Source organism: Oryctolagus cuniculus, chromosome 2, assembly GCF_051225735.1.
Source record: "Oryctolagus cuniculus isolate XC-2025 breed Fujian yellow rabbit chromosome 2, ASM5122573v1, whole genome shotgun sequence".
Taxonomy (NCBI): Eukaryota; Metazoa; Chordata; class Mammalia; order Lagomorpha; family Leporidae; genus Oryctolagus; species Oryctolagus cuniculus.
Window position 1 is genome coordinate 146,710,891 of NC_142868.1, and position 20,327 is coordinate 146,731,217.

At 48.7% G+C, this 20,327-nt stretch overlaps 1 protein-coding gene across 1 annotated transcript; it reads right to left on the reverse strand.

The window, feature by feature from the left end:
* Positions 1–5,300: 5,300 nt before the first annotated feature.
* On the reverse strand, positions 5,301–7,417 carry DEMA1 (DPM1 ER membrane anchor 1). Its single transcript, XM_089326843.1, has 4 exons — positions 7,250–7,417; positions 6,917–7,030; positions 6,656–6,818; positions 5,301–6,010 (listed from the first exon to the last, which is right to left on the reverse strand). Exons 1-4 carry the CDS (start codon positions 7,342–7,344, stop codon positions 5,807–5,809), a joined length of 576 nt encoding a protein of 191 aa, XP_089182969.1. The 5' UTR covers positions 7,345–7,417; the 3' UTR covers positions 5,301–5,806.
* Between the last annotated feature and the right edge of the window lie 12,910 nt (positions 7,418–20,327).

A 20,327-nucleotide genomic window follows, 5' to 3' on the forward strand; every position in this document is an offset into this window, starting at 1 on the left:
TATGGGTAAAGTGTCATGATGTCCGCAATTCAGTTTCAATTTTCAATTTCAGTCTCTGAAATTGGTGGTGCTGGAGCCAGGGATACCTGGCCCTGTGTTTGTTGGAATTGTGCCACAAGGGTCTCAACAGAGCAGCAAATAAGGTGAGCCTCAGGGAAGCCCGGTTTCTCATTATGGAAGAGTGTGGCAAATATGAAGGGGGTACAGCTGGACTAAATTCTATTGGGTGGAATTTTAACCCAACAGTAAGACCCCGATGGCAAGAGCTCATGGTCTTTTATAAGGATAGCTACCAAGGTGGATATTGCAGTCCACAGCTTTTTTTAACAACACATTTCCCCTCATAAGATCAAGTATAATCTCCTGATCCTGCATGTGGGCTGGCCTTGGTGAACTGCTTCTAACCCCTACATCACAGGATGCTGGGTGACTTCCAAGGCTAGGCTGTGAAAAGGATGCAGCATTCCCCTTGTTCTCTGGTCTGTTTCTGTCTCTCAATACTTCCCCTTGAACTCAGTCACTTCACGAGGAAGAGCAAGTCAAGTGGACGGGCCATGGCAGGTGCCCAGGCCATGGCTCCTGACCAGAGGAACAAGCTGGTGACCCCACTCCATCCTCTAACTCTAAAGACACAACCATTGCGAAGCAGAGACAAGCCATCCCTACTGTGCCCAGGTGGAATTGCTGGCCCACATAAGCCATGAGGGATGATGCAAAATTATTATCTAAGTTACTAAGTTCTGGAATAATTGATTTCACAATAGATACTTAATACATACATCTACATCTGTAGATAGGTGTGTGTTTGTACATACCTGTAATTATACATACCTGCATTTTCTACCTCTGTCAACTGACAACCTAGAAACAGTGACAATCTAGGAGCAGTGGGCATAGCTTGTGCACAGGCCTTGGGTTCTGAATACCATTTTCCACCGAGAAATGTCTGATTCCAAGGCTGAGACAAAGAAGGCACAAGAGGGACCTGGAACATCTTTAAAAAGAAAATAAGAAAAGGCTCAAGGAATAATGACAATAAATCTTAAGGACACGGGAACTTCAGAAAGATCATGGGAAATGGAAATAACAAGTATTTTCTTGCACTTTGGTGCAAGAAATGTTGAAATGCATGTATTTTTTATTTATATGCATTTGCCATTAACTTTTTAAAAAAATATTTATTTATTTGAAAGTCTGAGTTACACAGAGAGAGGAGAGGCAGAGAGAGAGAGAGAGGTCTTCTATCTGCTGGTTCACTCTCCAATTGGCCGCAATGGCCGGAGCCGCACCAATCTGAAGCCAGGAGCCAGGAGCTTCTTCTGGGTCTTCCATGTGGGTACAGGGGCCCAAGGACTTGGGCCATCCTCTACTGCTTTCCCAGGCCATAGCAGAGAGCTGGATAGGAAGTAGAGCAGCCGGGACTAGAACTGGCACCCATATGGGATGCCGGCGCTTCAGGCCGAGGTGTTAACCCGCTGCACCACAGCGCCGGCCCCTGCCATTAACTTGAGTGTACCCTGTATTTGGGACATCGGAGCATCAAAAAGTAATTACTGCCAGCCCCGTCACACATTCACTACGGAAAGACGCTTACTGACTTGGACAGTGTTCATGTTTGCCCCATCTTTGGATGCCGCTCAGGGAGTCCTGCGCTGGCGCCTGTTTTGATCACGGCAGACGAGGGTGTACGGCAGCAGCCTGTGGACTGAGTGTCTGAGGATCTGTGAACATGTGCAGGATGACAGCAGCCCTGGAGAGACACAGTACGGGACCCGCTGGAATCCTAAGTGGAAACGTCAAGGCTGCTTCCACCTCGGGGGCTTCAGTTGTAGATAGCTTTGAAAGACTGAATTGTCTGTCCTCTTCTTGTTGGAAACTCGGTGCTTGTTTTGCTAGCACATGGGCGGCTGCGCATGCCGACGACTGGCCTGTGTGTGGCAGCCGGCTGTGCCGCACAGGTCCGCCCTGAGGAGGCCGTGCTGTCCGCTGGGAGGCTCGGCACACGGCTGTGACCAGCGCTCCTGGGCATCTAGAGGCTACCTACAAGACACGCCTGCAGCCCCGCCGACCTGTTCCCCGACGTGCTATCCTGAGAATGCCTATGATGAAAATGACTTTATACATGGCTGCTTCAAAAATTTTTGGAAAATGCATGTTATGAAAAAAATTACTCATGATTTCAAATTGTTTTGCACTAAAACAAACTTATCATTTAATTCCATTACCCATGAACCTTTTCAAGTACGCTTGTATATTCCTGCATAAAAATACCACTCATTAAATAAGATCAAAATCCATTCATGAAAAAATAAATAATCACAGTAGTAGGTAGGGTCACAATCCACTGAATAAAACAAGACTCTAAGAATTCATTCTGATAGCTTGAATGAATGAACAAATAAATAGAAGGAAAACACTACCTTTCAGTAGAATGCCAACTTTTGTTATTAATTTAGAAAGTAAAAAATACTAACTTTACCCAGCAGAGAAATCTGACACCATCTTAACAAAATGCTAAAAATTAAAATGAACATTACCAGTTAGGGGATAAATGACAAGGTGGGTGGAAGACACCTCTCTATCCGTCTCTGCCTCCGCCTCTCTGTTACTCTTTCAAGTAACATAAATACATCTTAAACAAAACAAAAACAAAAATTTAGTAACAGAAGCTACTATTCCACTTGACTGCACTGCTGCTTATATTATAGTCTTTTTTTAATATTTATTTTATTTATTTGAAAGAGTTACAGAGAGAGGTAGAGCCAGAGAGAGAGGGAGAGAGGTCTTCCCTTTGCTGCTTTACTTCCCAAATGACATCAACGGCCAGAGCTGAGCTGATCTGAAGCCAGGAGCCAGGAGCTTCTTCTGGGTCTTCCACGTGAGTTTAAGAGCCCAAGGACTTGGGCCATCTTGCACTCCTTCCCCAGGCCATAGCAGAGAGCTGGATGGGAAGTGGAGCAGCTGGGACTTGAACTGGTACCCATATGGGATGCCGGCACTGCAGGCTGGGGCTCTAACCCGCTGCGCCATAGCGCCAGCCCCTCACATTATAGTCTTGATACTGACCACTTTCTGGAATTCCATGAGCCTATAGCATTCTGGGCACTGATGGTCAATTTTCCCACCATTTTCTATTATAAATCCGTGGTGAGTATAATCAGTCACCAGGAAACTGACCTTCACCTTGACACAGAGGCACCATTGAGGTGTTAACTCCTCCTCTATTCTTTTCTCATCAGCTGTGACAAAGTGATATAGTTCCATAAACACAAATGCAGATATGTGTTATGAAACCAGGAAACCATACAGGAACACACAGCTATAAATTGTTATCTAGTAAGTCTGAACTTTCTTTGATTAAAATTTCAAATATTCATAGCAGCATTTATAATAACCAAATGACAGAAGCAACCGAGGCGTCCATCAACAGATGACGGGCTATACACAAGTGGTAACACCTCCATGCAAATGGAACTCTATGCCAGTTTAAAAGGAAAGACTAACCTGGCACATGGGTGAACCTGGAGGACGTTATGCTAAGTGAAACAAGCCAGCCACAGGAGGACACACGCATAGGTCGAAAAGTTTATGAAAAACACATACTACGAAAACATGTGCATGGACCTCCCTTTTTTTGCACCAGAATAAACTAAATTTTAATTCCATTTTCCACAAACGTTTTGAAGCCCTCCTGCATGTATGAATCCACTTACATGAGTTTCCTGAAGGAGTCAAGTTCATGCAAAGCAGCAGCGTGGTCTCCAGGGACACAGAGGCAGGAGCGGGGAGCTCAGTGCTTAGCGGGTCCAGGGTTTTGTTGTGCAAGACGAGAAGCATCCTGTGGGTGGCTGTGAGGACGGCTGCACCACAGCGTGAACGTCTGTCATTCTATGGAACTGCACACCTACAGACAGTGCCTGTGGCGTCTTAGGCCGCCTTTGGCGCTAGGACAAGGTACCCGAGACCGGGAGCCTTCCACGGAGGTTGGTTTGGCTCACAGTTCTGGCAGCTGGAAGGCCCAAGCAGCACAGCACTAGCACCCGGGTGAGGGACCCCTGGCTGTATAATAATCTGGTGGGGAAGCAGAAGGGAATCGCCTGTGGGGCCAAGCGGAGCAGCGGCCTCTCTCTGTAACAACCCGCTCTCTTGAGAGCTCACACACTCCCAAGACCAGCGAGCATCCCTTCTGAGGCGGCACCCTGTGACCTCACCACATCCCACCAGGCCCCACGTCTTAAGGGTTCTGCTGCCCTAGCATCGCCACACCGGGGCCCAGGCCTTCGGCAACAGACCCTTGGAGGGTACACTCAAAGCATCGCAGATGATAAATTTTATGTGCGTTTTACAACAAAAAGTGAAAATTTAACATGTATCACCAAATGGAAGGCCAAATTCCACATACTTACAGAGAACCGCTGGAGGCTAACCCTCTCGCCCGGGGCCACCCTGCAGCGCCAGCCTGCAGCGCTCACAGGAACCCTCCCGCTGCCCTCCCTCCCGCTGCCCACCCTCCCGCCGCCGCCCAACTCTCCACGCCAACCTAACTCCGAGCATCCGCAACACCAACCTCACCTCTTTGCCTCGGCTCAGGCCTTTCCCCATCTGCTTTTATTACCTGTTTGTTGGGCTGCGTCCTTTTTCCTCCTCCTCACAGCAGAGGGCACAGTCCTCAGGGAGCCCCTCCCACCCAAGGGCATCAGTGCCCCGTGCTTAGCAGGAGGCATATATCAGGAGTCATCCCAACTGCCTGGGACCTTAGCATATAGGCGACAGAGCGCTGGCTCCCGGAACCCAGTGCTGCACTGTCTGCTTTTTATGTCTGTCACAGACCCTTACATGTTGTACAAATGTTTACTGTAATGTTCCTACTGGTGATCCACACAGATGCACAGCCAACGTTGAACTACCGAAATCAAGAATAGTGCAGGGGCCGGCGACGCAGCTCACTAGGCTAATCCTCCGCCTTGCAGCGCCGCCACACCGGGTTCTAGTCCCAGTCAGGGCGCCGGATTCTGTCCCGGTTGCCCCTCTTCCAGGCCAGCTCTCTGCTGTGGCCAGGGAGTGCAGTGGAGGATGGCCCGAGTCTTTGGGCCCTGCACCCCATGGGAGACCAGGATAAGTACCTGGCTCCTGCCATCGGGTCAGCGCGGTGCGCCGGCCGCAGCAGCCATTGGGGGGTGAACCAACAGCAAAGGAAGACCTTTCTGTCTGTTTCTCTCTCTCACTGTCCACTCTGCCTGTCAAAAAAAGAAAAAAAAAAAAAAAAAAAAAAAAAAAAACAGTGCAGGGCTTGCCTAAAGTGACCGGATGCTCTGTTGGTGGCGGTGCACTGTATGCTGCATCATCTGTGAAAAGCAGGACTCAGTTCAGCGGGGATTCTGCAGGAGAGACCCTGGACCTAGCTTCCAGAAGCTTCCAGAATGGCAGCTACAACGTTGTTTGGTCATGAATGCCTGGTGTCAGAGCATCCACAACACGTACTGCTTCACAGGCGCCCTTGAATAGGGGCTAACAGGTGTCGGTGCAAACGCTGAAGATTTCATTCACAAATGAGAACAGTGTTTGAGCAGAGAGAATTTTAAGGACATTTAATATAATCAATTTCTTGACCTCAGATTTGAGTTTTTAAAAAACTATATTCAAGTTCTGAGCACTTTCCTTACAGAATTTTGCACGCAGCCCACTGTGTACACAAAGGTAAAACACCATCTGTATTTGTTAATTCCTCTCATGTTGCTACTTCCGAACGACTTAGAACCTTCAGTCATTGCAAAGTTTGTCAAAGGTTACGTTTCCTTCCCCTGCGTCATTTTCTCTCCTTGTGCTCCCGAGTATAGCTTCGGGGCGCAGGGTATTCGTTCCCGAGATCCACAACAATCACCTCCCTAGAGAAGGTCACCCCTTTTAGAGGTCTCTTGTGATTTTCCAAAGCTGAGGGAGTTCTGCTGACAGGTAAGTGTGTTTTCTGCAACGGAATGGGACAAAGTGTGCAAATGATCAACTCACGAACCTAGCAAGCCCTGCTTTTCAAAAATACGGGTTAAACGTCCATTCTTAAGGAAGAACAGAAACTGCAACTCTAATGACATAGGAAAGCATCGACCATCCATCAGGATCCCAGTTTCACATTTCTATGGTTATAAAAGCCCACAGTGACAATATTCAAATAACCCGCGGTGACACCCGTGACACCATGCAGCAGTGAAACCCAAGAGCAGCGGGCGGGCCTAGGAGTTGTTCCTGTCGGGAGCCATGGATGCGCGCTCAGCAGGCCTGCCAAGGACTGAGCTGCTGAGAAGCCTGGAGCCGGAGCAGGGACCTGGGGTCTGCTCCCGCGCTCCGCCTCTGTGAGAAGCCAGCAATTCGCTTCCACTTCTCACGTGTAACCTGACAGGGCTGGGTCCCCAGAGGATCTCCAAGGTCTTTTACAAGCTCTAAGATCTGGGATGCCAGGAAAACAAAAATAATGAAGAACTAGCAAGCCTCCAGGCCCGGCAGGTGTCATGGGTTTAATGACAGGAACCAATAGGCCAAGGAGGAGAAGGGTTTCAATGACTCACCGACCCTGGACTCACTCCAGGTGCAAGCCTAAGTTACACCGCGTTTCCAATGGAACATAAATCCCAAAGTGCCCCGGCAGCAGGAGAGCAATCACCTCTTGACTGGCTTCCTCGGCATTCTCAGGGTCTTTGGCTTTGTCCTCCTCCTCTGCCTCCACATCGTCTCTGTTTTCAAAGTTCACCACTTCCCTGCTCCGTCTCTGAACAAGAATGCCGGGCCTCACTGGTGGGTTCAAGTCCACCATTTGCCTCAGGATCCTGGGAAATCAATGAGCGTTTTAAAAATGCATGCATCTCGGGCACTACCACCACGCGGCAAGGTGCGTTTCCAGGGGCGGCTGAAGGGACAGACTCACTTCTCCTGGTCTCCCGGGGCGATCGGCCCCACATTGGCAGCTGAGCAATCTTCCCCTCCGTTAGCATCTGCGCACGGAACTTTGTCTGTCTCTTCACGTTTCTTGCTTCGGAAACTGCAAGCAAAGGAGCAGAACCGTCATGAGCGTTCTGGGAGTCAGGATTTCCCTGTGAAACAGGAGGTCATCAGCATTTCTACTCCCTGACCCGGAGAGAGGAGATAGATAGCCATGGCGCTATTACTCGTTCTATCTTAAATCCTCGTACATTACTTCTAGATACATTTGCTAGTGTGACTTGAAATCTGATCCCAATTTATCAGCATGGACTTATACCATTTATATAAAAAAACCACCAATAAAAGGAGGATGCAAATGAGGCAAATCAGAAGCAGGACGAAGAAAGAGAATGCCGTGGTTTCAAAGCTCATAGGGTTAGCTAGAAGACGCGTCCACTCTCACAGCCAGCAGACTGTCCAAATACTCTTCTCCAGCCCAGTTCGAACGCAGTTTCTTGTTGCTTAGCTTTTCTAGAAACACAGGAATAAAAGGCTGTTTTCACTGTTGCTCTTGTGATCAGTTCAGCTTCTTAACAGATACTCTTGTCAGTGGAGTCGACTCACACTGGCTAATTTCTCTCCATAAATGTGGTGGGGGCTGAGGTGGCCAGAGGGGAGACTGAGCTGGGACACACGTGGATCACTCAGCTCACCTCCCCTCACCCCAAAACTACCAAAACCCAGAGGAGGGAGGAATCGGAGCAGCTGGAGCCGAGCCCAACTCCCCATTCTTCTCTCTTCGGTGACATCACAGAACCACGGAACCGCGGGGCTGGAGACCAGAGCGCCCCCTGCCAGCCCATCACAGAGGCAGGGGACCCACTGACTTCTCTCCGGGCTGCTACTCGTCTGGCTTCTCCTCTGAGAGGCGTAGGGAGCAGCCACGGGGCAGCGTCCCGAGTGTTCTGTCCAGGTCTCCATGTAAGTGCAGGAGCCCAAGGACTTGGGCCATCCTCCACTGTTTTCCCAGGCTCATTAGCAAGGAACTGTATTGGAAGTGGAGCAGCCAGGACTTGAACCGGTACCCATATGGGATGCTGATGCTGCATGCTGGGACTTTAACCCACTATGCCACAGTGCTGGCCCCTCTACTTCCTTCTTACAAACTCTCTCCCAGGAGCCCTGGGGTCAGTAGCCAGCTCCCTTCCTGAGGGTGCCCCAGGCTGCTTCTTGGACCTACTTCCTGGGCACACAAGCAAACTGAAAGTTCTTACCCCATGGCTGAAGAAGCAGGAGTGGGAGGAGACGATCAGAGTGAGGATGACCCCTGCCCCGACCTAACTTCAGGTAAGAGTGAGTGGCCGGCACTGAGGCTCGCTAGGTTAATCCTCTGCCTGTGGCGCCGGCACACAGGGTTCTAGTCCCGGTCCAGGCTCCGGATTCTGTCCCGGTTGCTCCTCTTCCAGTCCAGCTCTCTGCTGTGGCCCGGGAAGGCAATGGAGGATGGCCCAAGTGCTTGGGCCCTGCACCCCATGGGAGACCAGGAGGAAGCACCTGGCTCCTGGCTTCGGATCAGCACGGTGCGCCGGCCACAGCGGCCATTGTGGGGTGAACCAGTGGAAAAGGAAGACCTTTCTCTCTGCCTCTGTCTCCTCACTATCCACTCTGCCTGTCCAAAAAAAAAAAAAAAAAAAAAAGAGTGAGTGATACCCAGGGCCCAGAGAGGGTAGAGTCAGGCTTTTCTGAGAAGAAAAATTGGTACAAAAGACAACAGCAGCTGCTGCCAGCTGCAACCACGGCAGTCAGGGCGAGCCTGGGGGCAGGCATCTTGGCCTCTGTTGTGCTGCTGTAACAAAAGACCACAGAGTGAGTAATTCACAAAGAACAGACACTTATTTCTTACACTGGGGGGCTGGGAAGCCCAAGATCAGGGCGCCAGCAGGTTGGGGCCCAGCTTCCCTGCTGCCAAGACGGGGCCTGGAACTGCCCGGTAGGGAGGAAGGCTGCGTGCACGCTGGGCAGAAGAGCGGGCAAGAGCGAGCGCACGCATGACAGCTGCCCCCTCCCCACCCCCAGGACATCGATCCGGCTCAGATGCCCACTTCCTTACGCCGTGCACTGGGGACACGGGAATGCTGGATGGGCCACAAGCGGGCCCCAGCAGCGACACTGGCTCTCCCCACAAAGAGGGGCTGCAGCATCTTCTGTCTTTGGTTGTCCCATAAAGTCAGAACTTATGTATTCCATACATGTTGAATGAGTGTAAGGTGTGTGTGTGTGTGTGTGTGAGAGAGAGAGAGAGAGAGAGAGAGAGAGAGAGAGAGTTGTGGGAGGGCTCAGGCCAAGGCCAGCTTCGCAGAAAATCTGACCAACTGAGCCACTTCTGGCGGAAGTCAGTTGATGCCAGCACGATTCCTCTAGCCAAGGCTCCCGTGTGAAAACTCAGAGTGCACCTCCCACTCCTTCTTCTTTCCTGCTGCCAGAATGAAACTTTAAAAGCCCAAATTTGTTCCTAGGCCTTGTCTACACACAGGCTATTTCGGGGGAGAAGGAGATATTCCACATTGAACTGCTGGCGGTTACAAGGGCACTCACAAAGGTAAAGTCCCATCAACTGCCTTGTTAAGAACAGTGCATCACGCCGGGATAAAAAGGCAAGGAAGGCTCCGGCCGAGCCAGAGTGCGAGTGTGGGGCCGGAGGAGTGCTGGGCTCGAGTGCGCTGCCTGCGCTCTTCCTGACTCCGGGATCTGCGCGAGGCCACGCAGCAGCAGCACCGAATGCTGGCCACACTGCATCATATGGGCTTCCACTGAATTCAGCTTCGAGAATCAACATCTTAAATTGCTAAGCACAGTTAATGTGATTCTGGAAAGTGAAGGGTTATCCATCTTGGGTCTCTAAATCACATTTGAAATGCAGTAGACTGTCAGCGTTGTGAGGCGGTGGGGTCTCATGCAGATGAGTCTCCAGGCCAGCACAGTGTGTGTCCACAGATGTCTGCTCAAAAATTATGTGCAGTGGGACATCGCTACCAATTCTACAAAGATATAAGAAGATCCTAAAGCAGGAATTGTATGCCAAAAGACTGTGTTACCTAGATGAAATGGAGGAATTCCTGAAAACACAGAACCTACCAGGATTAAATCATAAAGAAATGGAAAAATCCAAATAGACCTCTGGTGAGATTGAATCAATAATGAAAAAGCTCCCACAGAAGAAGAGCCCTGGCTGAGATGGTTTCATCTGGGATCTCTAGCAAACATTTAAAGAAGAAAAACGATCTTTCTCAGGTTGTTCCAAAAAATTAATCACTCTATGAAATTGGCATTACACTGGTACTAAAACAGGCACTACAAGAAGACTAAAGGCCTATATTCCTTGTGAATATTGATGCGAAAAATCCTCAACAAAGCATTAACAAATTTAGCAGCAAATGAAAACAATTATACTCCATGACCAAGTGAGATTTACTCCTAGAATATGAGGACGATTCAATTTACAAAACTCAACCACATCATCACATTAACAGAATGAAGATTTTTAAAAACCACCACATATATCATTATCAAGTGTTGCATAAAAAAGATTTTGAAATATTGTGTTTTTTTTTGTTTTGTTTTGTTTTTTGTTTTTGTTTTTGTTTTTGTTTTTGTTTTTACAGGCAGAGTGGACAGTGAGAGAGAGAGACAGAGAGAAAGGTCTTCCTTTGCCGTTGGTTCACCCTCCAATGGCCGCCGCGGCCGGCGCGCTGCGGCCGACTCACCGCGCTGATCCGAAGGCAGGAGCCAGGTGCTTCCTCCTGGTCTCCCATGGGGTGCAGGGCCCAAGCACCTGGGCCATCCTCCACTGCACTCCCTGGCCACAGCAGAGAGCTGGCCTGGAAAGGGGGCAAACGGGACAGAATCCGGCGGCCCGACCAGGACTAGAACCCGGTGTGCCGGCGCCGCTAGGCGGAGGATTAGCCTAGTGAGCCGCGGCGCCGGCCAGATTTTGAAATATTGAACACTGTTTCCTGATCAAGCCAATCACCAGGGCTGGCGTTGTGACATACCAGGTAAAGTTACTGTGTGTGACACTGGCATCCCATACACGTGCTGGTTTGTGTCCCAGCTGCTCCACTTCTGATCCAGCTCCCTGCTAATGGCCTGGGAAAGCAGTGGAAGATGGCCCAAGTGTTTGGGTCCCTGACACCCACATGGGTGACCTGGATGGAGCTCCGGCTCCTGGCTTTGGCCTGGCCCAGTGTAGGCTGTTGTGAACCAGCAGATGTAAGATTACTTCCTCTCTCTGTAACTCAAATTTTCAAAATAAATAAATAAAACTTTTAAAATAAATAAATAAATCATTCAACAAATGAAGAACAGAAGTAAACTACTTCAACATAATAATGGTCACATATGAAAATCTCACAGTTAACATCCTTCTCAACAACAAACCTCATTTTAGTTTAGTTTTATTTTCTTTATTTGAAAGGCAAAGTGACAGAGAGAGATACTTTCTGCCTGCTGGTTCACTCCCTATTTATTCATTTATTTAAAAGGTAGAGTGGCACACAGAAAGAGAGCTTCCATTTCCTGCTTTACTCCCCAAATGCACGCCACAGTGCAGGCTGCTGGGCCAGGCTGAAGCCGGGAACTCAACCCAGGTCTCCCTCATGGGGTGCAGGGACTCGAGTACTTGAGCCATGTCTGCTGCCTCTCAGGATACAAACTGGCCTCAGGGTTAAGAGGCCGCTTGGGACCCCTGCATGCCGTCAGAGAAGCTACTTTGTGTCCCGGCTCTTGCACATATCCAGCCTGCTGCTAATGTGCGCCCTGGGAGACAGCAGATGATGGCTCAGTGGGAGCTCTGGACTGAGCTCCTGGTTCCTGGCTTCAGCCAGGCCAGCCCAGGCTGTAGTGAGCTTTTGGGGAATGAACCATGAGATGAAAGATCTCTCTCTGCCCTTCAACTGAAGTGAAGATAAATAATTATTCTTAAATGAGAAAAGGATTTCAATAGATATTTGTCAAGACATTACACAAATGACCACCAAAGTGTTCAATATCACTGATGATTAGGGAAGTACAAATCAAAACCACATTGTTACATTACTTCACATCCATTCTGATGGTTAGAAAAAAATGAAAAGTCAAGTATTGATGAAGATGTGGAAAAATTGGAAGCTTTGTGCATTGCTGGTGGGTAAAATAGTGCAGTTGCTGGGAAAAACAGCTTGGCAGCTCCTCAAAAAATTATAGAATTACCCCGTGATGCAGCAATTCCCCTTCTGGGCATGCACATAAAGGAAATGAAAGCAGGGACCCAAACAGCTATTGTGCACCCCCATTCATAGCAGGATTATTCATAATAATCAAAGGGTGGAGACAACACAAATGTCCATCAGTGGATGAAAAGATAAAATGGGGTGTGTACACGCAATGAATACTACTCAGGCTTAAAAAGAATGAAATTGTGCCAGCGCCGTGGCTCACTTGGTTAATCCTCCACCTGTGGTGCCAGCATCCCATATGTGTGCCAGGTTCTTGTCCCAGTTGCTCCTCTTCCAGTCCAGCTCTCTGCTGTGGCCCAGGAAGGCAGTGGAGGATGGCCCAGGTGCTTGGGCCCCTGTACCCCCATGGGAGACCAGGAGGAAGCACCTGGCTCCTGGCTTCAGATTGGCGCAGTGCCAGCCATAATGGTCATTTGGGAAGTGAACTCTCTCTCATGTCTATAACTCTACCTGTCAAAAAAAAAAAAAAAAGAATGAGATTGTGATTCATGCTACAACATGGGCAAATCCTGTAGGCATTATGATAAGTGAAGTAACCCACAGACAAAAGAGCACATACTGCCTAGTTCCACTTACATGTGGTACCTAGAAGTCGAACTCACAGGAGAGAATGCTGGTTCCCAGGGGCTGGAGGGCGTGGGAAAGTGGGGACTCCACCAGTGATGGCTACAGAGTTTCAGTCTGGGATGATGAAAACATTCCAGACATGGAGAATGGTGATGGCTGCACAATAATGTGAATACACTTACTACTACTCAATTACATTTTATGGTAAAAATGGTAAATTTTATGTATATGTTATCACAATTAAAAAAATTATTTATGGGGGCCATCATCGTGGTACAGCAGGTTAGGCCACCGTCTCCAGTGCCATCAAGATGGGAGCACTGGTTCAAGACCCTGATGCTCTGCTTCTGATCCAGCTCTCTGCCAATGGCCTGGGAAAGCAGCAGAATATGGCCCAAGGGTTTGGGCCCCTGCACCCAGGTGGAAGACCTGAATGGAGTTCCAAGCTCTTGGCTTTGGCCTAGCCCAGCCCTGCCTGTTATGGCCATTTGGGGATGAACCAGTGGATGAAAGATATCTCTGTGTCTCTCTCTCTCTGTCTCTGCCTTTCAAATAAAACAAAATAAAATAAATCATTGGGGGTAGGGGGTAAAACCAAGCTTATGGAACAAAGGAAAGGAAACTCATGTGCAAAATGGCCAGGAACGTGGCAGGTCCTGGAAAAACAAAACCAGCACAGAAATCTCTTTTCAATTTTTACCCACCTGGGGCCAGCGCCATGGCACCAGCATCCCATATGGGCACCAGTTCTAGTCCCGGCTGCTCCACTTCCAATCCAGCTCTCTGCTATGGCCTGGGAAAGCAGCAGAAGATGGCCAAGTCTTTGGGCCCCTAAATCCACTTGGGAGATCAGAAGAAGCTCCTGGCTTCAGATGAGCCCAGCTCCGACCGTTGCAGCCAACTGGGGAGTGAACCAACAGCAGGAAGATCTCTGTCTCTCCCTCTCACTATCTGTAACTCTACCTCTCAAATAAAATAAAATCTTTAAATAAAAAAAAAAATTGTACCCACTGTTCACTTGTTCGTGTCCCCAGAACACTGAAATTTTTATTTCCTTCTGTTATCAAAACTTCTTTTCAAATTCTTCACAAGAATGCCTTATTTTAACTTAAAGTGTTTCTACCCTCAGAGTTATCTGTGTCTTTTTTGTTTCTTCAAATTACAGGTTTATGGTAAAGGCTACAGAGTCACAGCCAGATGAAGAGGTGCACTAGGCAAGATCTGTGGGAAGTGGTGCCCGTCCACACACTGTGCAGGTGCACCCCAGCCCCGCTCCAATATCTGCATCTTAACATGGCCTTAAGGGGAAGACGAGACATCCAGGGAGGAATGGAGCATTCCCTTTGCGGGTAAGGCTCCTGACGTCTGCCGTGCTGGGTCAGACCTCAGTTCTCCTAGGATTAGCAGTCCTGCCTCACCTCCCATTGCCTGCTTCTGGGCTCCTTTGCTGTGGTGGCCAGGGGGTGTGTACTCGTGGTGAGTGTCCACAGTACACGGGCTCCAGAGGGGGCCAGGGCATGCACGTGAATCCCCACCTAGCTCTCAAGACCTTGATCCAAGGGATCTGGTGGAATCCAGTGATGAAAACCTGATCCCTGAATGACAAGCGAGGTGAGGACACCCAGAAGACTTAGTCACAGCTACCAGAATTGGGAAACCAGGGGTAGATTTGGGACACAGGCCTGCTGATCAAGACAGTCCACAGTTTAAGGGTCAACAGACACAACCTGCATCCCTCGTGTCAGAGAGCCTGGCTTCAAGTCCTGGCGGCACTGCTTCTAATCCAGCTTCTGGCTGATGCACACCCTGGGAGGCCACAGATGATGGCCCAAGAGCCTGGGATCCTGCCACCCATGTGGAGACCCTGGATGGAGTTCTGGGCTTCTGGCTTCAACCTGGCCCAGCCCTGGCTTGTTGTGGGCATTTTGGGAAGTGGACCAGCAGATGGAAGCTCTCTTTCCATCTGTCTGCCTCTCCCCCGTTCTTTCAGATAAAATAAATAATAATAATAAAAAATCAGGTCAATTGGTATTAGGGTCAAGACACAGCACAGAAGAGAGCAGGGCTGAGAGGCAGGGGCAAAACAAATGACTGCTCTATGGAGCCCCTGGTGCACAGAGCAGGCTGGGAGCTGGGCTTGCAGCCGCGGGCCAACCCCTTTCCTCTTTGGCTTCAGCCAGTTTGACTGGGCTTAGGTCTCTGGCAACACAGTGCTGTCACCAGCATCGTACTGCCCCTTTTCTGAGCCATGGACATGCGAGCCACCTGACTTGCTGGCATTAAGTAGGCTCTCTCCAGCCTCTGCTGTCAGATTAGAGATGAGCTATTCCCCAGTTTGGCTAGAAGGGCTGCCTGGAGACTTTGTTTCACGCTTTAGAAAGTAGAAATTACCAAAACTTATCAACATCTAGCCATAATATGTAACAGCATGCCTGGATTGAAATTTTTTTTCTTCATTAATGGTCAACACCTGTTTTTACCAGATGACGAAAGGAGAAAACACCATGATAAATGGCTACTACTTCATTGCAATGCCCACAGAAAAGAAAGCCTGCTCTGATGAAAGACCTTTGTTTTATGATCTACAGTTAGCCTTAAAAAAAAAAAAGATTTATTTATTTATTTGAAAGGCAGTTACAGAGAGGCAGAAGCAGAGAGAGAGAGAGGTCTTCCATCCGCTGGTTCACTCCCCAGATGACCACCATGGCTGGAGATGTGCCGATCCGAAGTCAGGAGCTTCTTCTGGGTCTCCCACGTGGTTGCAGGAGCCCAAGGACTTGGGCCATCTTCTACTGCTTTCCCAGGCCACAGCAGAGAGCTGGATCAGAAATGGAGCAGCCGGGACTAGAGCTGGCGCCCATATGGGATGCTGGCACCACAGGCGTTGGCTTTATCTGCTATGCCATAGCACTGGCCCCTACAGCTAGCCTTTTTATGAAGCCAGCATTTAGAACCTCAGCAAGCCATTGCAGGCTGCAAGGTTTCCAGGTAATCGGTTCATGACCTGATGGTTTCCATGGAACGAGCAACCCTGAACTACAGAAGCGGAAACGCTGCCCTCATCTGGGAGACTGATGCCAGGGAGGAAGCAGGCGCTAACTCGCAGACACCTTCGTTCAGAGGAAGAGCCTGGAAACCACTGCAAAAAACTTGCAAACCCACCCACCTCGCGCTATTTATCTGGGACCAAAACGGCTTTGAGAGAGTGTGTCAGAAGGGGAGTACTAACAATGCTACATCAGAACCTCCCAGAACTGGGCGAATAATTCCTTGCTTGAACCACACTAGCCACGACATCCACACACACACACACACACCCCAGGGTACATTTTATTTATTTATTTATTTAAACTTTATTTATTTGAGAGACAGAGATGGAGGCAGAGAGAGAGAGAGAGAATATGAATCTCCCGTCTGCTGGTTCACTCCCCAAATGGCCACAATGATTGGGGCTGATCAGGCTGAAGCATGGAGCTGAGAACTCCGGCCAGGGCTCCCACACAGATGGTAGGAACCCAATTACTTGAGCCAACACCTTGTTGCCTCCCAAGATCTGTAGTAGCAGGAAGCTGGACAGAGGCCAGAGCCAGAGGCAAACAAGATGGGACGCAGCATCTTAGCCGCCAGCACACTCTGAGGTCACCTCCTCCTGCGCTCTACCACAGGATCCTACAGATGGAGGATCGGCTAAGGATTCGGCCACCACTGAGCCATCATTCCAGAGGTCCTGCTTCCCTCTTCTGCTCTGTGAAGGGCGTATCTGGGCTGCAGGGAGAGGACAAACCTCTTCTTGGATATCTGAAGACCAAATTCCAAGGACTTCAAAAAACAGTGGCCTTGATGCCACCCCTTCCGGAGACACCTGGGAAACATTAAGGCTGACCTAGCTCTTCTGTTCCTGGGGGAATTCCTGACCTTGTGCTTCCGACCCTGCAGCTCATCTCAAGGGGGCGAGTTTCCCCCGGGGTTTCTTGGCTGAGCCTTTCACATGTCCTCTCAAGGCCCCTCCTCACTTCTCATGCCTGTAACAACCCACATCCCGGACCAGGCAGTAGGAACCATTTTCAAGGGGCAGATGGGAGACTTCTTTGGAGGTTTTATTTTGGAAACTTGAGCCTTAGAGGCTGAGAACGTTGTCTCTGCCGGGGGTTCTGCTGTGGGAAGCGAGGCCAAGCCCCCACTCAGTGGTTCACCCACCAGTAACAAGTTGGTAGCAGGTGGAGTTTCCTTTTTGATAATTTTTCTCAACCTATAAATTTGGTGCTTCTACTACCTTCTAAACATAATTTCTTCTGATCATTTGTACTGTTATCATTTATATGTCTTTTTTTTAAAATTTATTTGAAAGTCAGAGTTACATAGAGAAGGAGAGACAGAGAGAGAGAGAGCTTCCATCTGCTGGTTCACTCCTCAGTTGGCCGCAACAGCCAGAACTGCACAGATCCAAAGCCAGGAGCCAGGAGCCTCCTCCAAGTCTCTCACGTAGATGCAGGGACCCAAGGACTTGGGCCATCTTCTACTGCTTTCCCAGGCCATAGCAGAGAGCTAGATTGGAAGTGGAGCAGCCAGGACTTGAAGTGGTGCCCATATGGATTGCTGGCACTGCAGGCAGCGGCTTCACCCGCTATGCCACAGCACTGGCCCCAAAATATAGTCTTTCAGTTTTAAGTACTGATGAAAACATGCTGCAAGTGGGAGTGTGAATTAAACTTAATATTCCAAGAAAACTGTGTAAAAACATGTAAAAGAAAATTCAGTAGTTTATCAAAATAGTGCTTAGGGCTGGGGTTGTAGCATAGTGGGTCGATTCACGGATTGCAACGCTGACATCTCATTCACGCTGGTTCATGTCCCAGCAGCTCCTCTTCTAACCCAGCTCCCTGCTAATGTGCCCATGAAAAGCAGTGAGAGATGGTCTAAGTGCACCGATCCGAAGCCAGGAGCTTCTTCCGGGTCTCCCACGTGGGTGCAGGGGCCTAAGGACTTGGGCCATCTTCTACTGCTTTCCCAGGGCATCGCAGAGAGCTGGATCGGAAGTGGAGCTGCCGGGATTAGAACCAGTGCCCATATGGGATGCCGGCACTTCAGGTCAGGGCACTACCCCGCTGTGCCACAGCACCGGCCCCTACAATACCAATTTTCATCAAGTTCCACTGAACCATGAACAGAATTATTTGAGTAGTGAAATGATAAAGACAATAAAAATATTTTCAGAATTTTCCTGAATTCTGTAAGGGAAAAACTGGAGAATGGGAGAGAAGCAATTGTGAGTTTCATACATATTACTAATGATGCTATATTTCTTAATGTGGATTATGGCTTCAAAGGGATTAATTTTACTATTATGTCCCCTCATAAATTGCATAGTTTTCTGTGAGTAATGTAATTTTTAAAAAAATACTATCAGGACTAAAGCAAGTAAGATATTGGGAGAACATATACCTGTTAGAGGTGTGGTTACCTTTACAAGGTGGATTTATGGGAGACTTCACTTTTTACACTATGTTTCTGAATTTTTAAAGTTATTGTAGTTTTACTTATTTTTGTTTTTAAATGGTAACATTCACGTGATTCAAAAATAGAGCTGTCTCTCACACTACCTCTGCCATCCTGCCCACCCCATAGGAAACCATGATTATTAATTCGGTTCATGTGTTATTTCTGAAACTGGGAAGAGGAAAGGATCCTCCTCCCCATGCTTGCCAGCAAGATGCCTGTGGGTGCCTCACATACTAACAGCCCGTAACAGTTCTTTGCCTACCTGTTGCACCTGTTGCATAGTAACTTGCAACAGCTGCTGCTTTTGAAAAAAAAAAAAAAATGCTGAGCTCTCTTTCCAGCACCCCTGATAAAACTCGACCTAGCTGGCTGCAGCCAACCTTGTCACGGAGCCTGCACAGATGGACTCCGTGTAAGCAGTTACCTTATGGGTCGTTGTAAAGCACACTGGCGCACCTGCGATGACACATCACACAGTGTTCAAAGATGACACGACTGGGCATGGCACACGCTCAGAGGACTACCCCAGGCTTTGCCTCTGCACCTAGCGTCTTCTGTCTCTTTGCTTTGCCAAAACTCCATAGATACCCAACCCCTTTCTGTTCAGGGAGATGGATTTGGGCTTCAGTATGACTTGTCCCTTTTTCTACAAGCCTGTAGTTAATCATGAATGTTCTTTCTCAGATGGTGAGTCCAGTGTTTCCACAGCAGTCACAGTGTGCACGAGCTGGGGAACTTGCCCAATCACATTTCCAGAAAGAATGTGGGCACAAGAGAACAAACCCTCTCGCTTCTCCTACCCCACACAAAAGGCACACCTTACAACACTGTTCGCACCATGGCTTTTCATCTTAGCAAGAAATCCTGAGTTCTTTCCATAGAAATACATAGGGAACCTCCTTGTTCTTCATTGCTTTATAATGCTACGTCATGCATACATACCACCATTTTAAAAAAAGAGCAGTCCTCTGATGGATACCTGGGTAGTTTCCCATATTTTGCTGTTACAAACAATAATCTCTTACCACCTCATTTCACATGCAAGCAAGTGTATCTGTAGGAAAAATTCCCAAAAGCAGGTTGTTCACTCAAAGTGTAGAAGAACTCTGTACAGTGATCTGCCCTCCAGGAGACCCAACAGGCCAGGCCACTGCATTGGTTTTCAATGTGGAAAGCCCAGGTTTCAGCGGAAGTCAGCTTATGAAGAGCCCTGGCAGCTGCACCAGTTAAGAGTTGGATCACTGGAAACTGAATGGCCCTGGCGTCGGAGGACACCCAGGTCAGAGCGGCAGATCTTGCTGGCTCTAAGCTGAAAAGCCCTTCATTCAGCCCAGCTTCCAAAGTGACCACCACTGCTGAGGGGGTGGCCAAGTAGGGTGAGTAACACTGCAGGCAGAGCTGTAGATTTCCCGTTAGAGTTGCCACCTGCCTTCACCTGGCCAGCTCTCCTCCCAGGCCAGTCAACAGGTGCCTTCCCCAAGGAGGTTCACACCCCCCTTAAGATGTACCCCATGTGAAGAGATAGATAGGTCTGGGCCCCCTAACAGACAAGTCCTTAAAGCCCACCTGATTGTTATCAGCCCCTTCCGTCAGTTTCTATTTGCCTCTCAACCAGATTTAGTTGTGGTTTAGACAGCAGCTTTCTTAGGTTTTCCAATGATGACTCTGTCTTTTGTTCTAGCCCATCTGAGGCCTGATTCCTTTGTAATCATAGCCTCTACTCTAACATCAATGGCTCTACTCCCAACCTGTGTGTATGGATGGTCCTCTCCCCCACTTAATGCTGTATGATTTCAGAATTTCTCCACCTGCAAAAGATGAGTGGCTTTTCTCCCCATCTTGGTTGGGATTAGCTTTGGACCATGTCCATCAAACAGTCCTCACAAGGGTCCAGAGACCCCCCATATTTCCAATCCTCTCATTACCTGGTTAATGCCACTCATAGGATCATTGGTTACTATTCTCACCCTGACTTTTTTACTACTGTGTCTGTTTAAGTGTTTACAGCAGGTGATAATGGAATGAACCAAGGCCTTCACCAACCAGACAGTCAATCAAATGCTGCTACAGGGATAT

Bases quoted from the DNA above. Each gene is read 5' to 3' on its own strand.
- DEMA1 (XM_089326843.1), bottom strand. From the start codon at position 7,344: ATGAGCTTTGAAACCACGGCATTCTCTTTCTTCGTCCTGCTTCTGATT. The intron at 7,031-7,249 runs GTATAAGTCCAT...CTTTGCTTGCAG, and splicing joins GTGGTTTTTTTATATAAATG to TTTCCGAAGCAAGAAACGTG. The intron at 6,011-6,655 runs GTGATTGCTCTC...AGGGCTTGCTAG, and splicing joins CCGAGGAAGCCAGTCAAGAG to GTTCGTGAGTTGATCATTTG.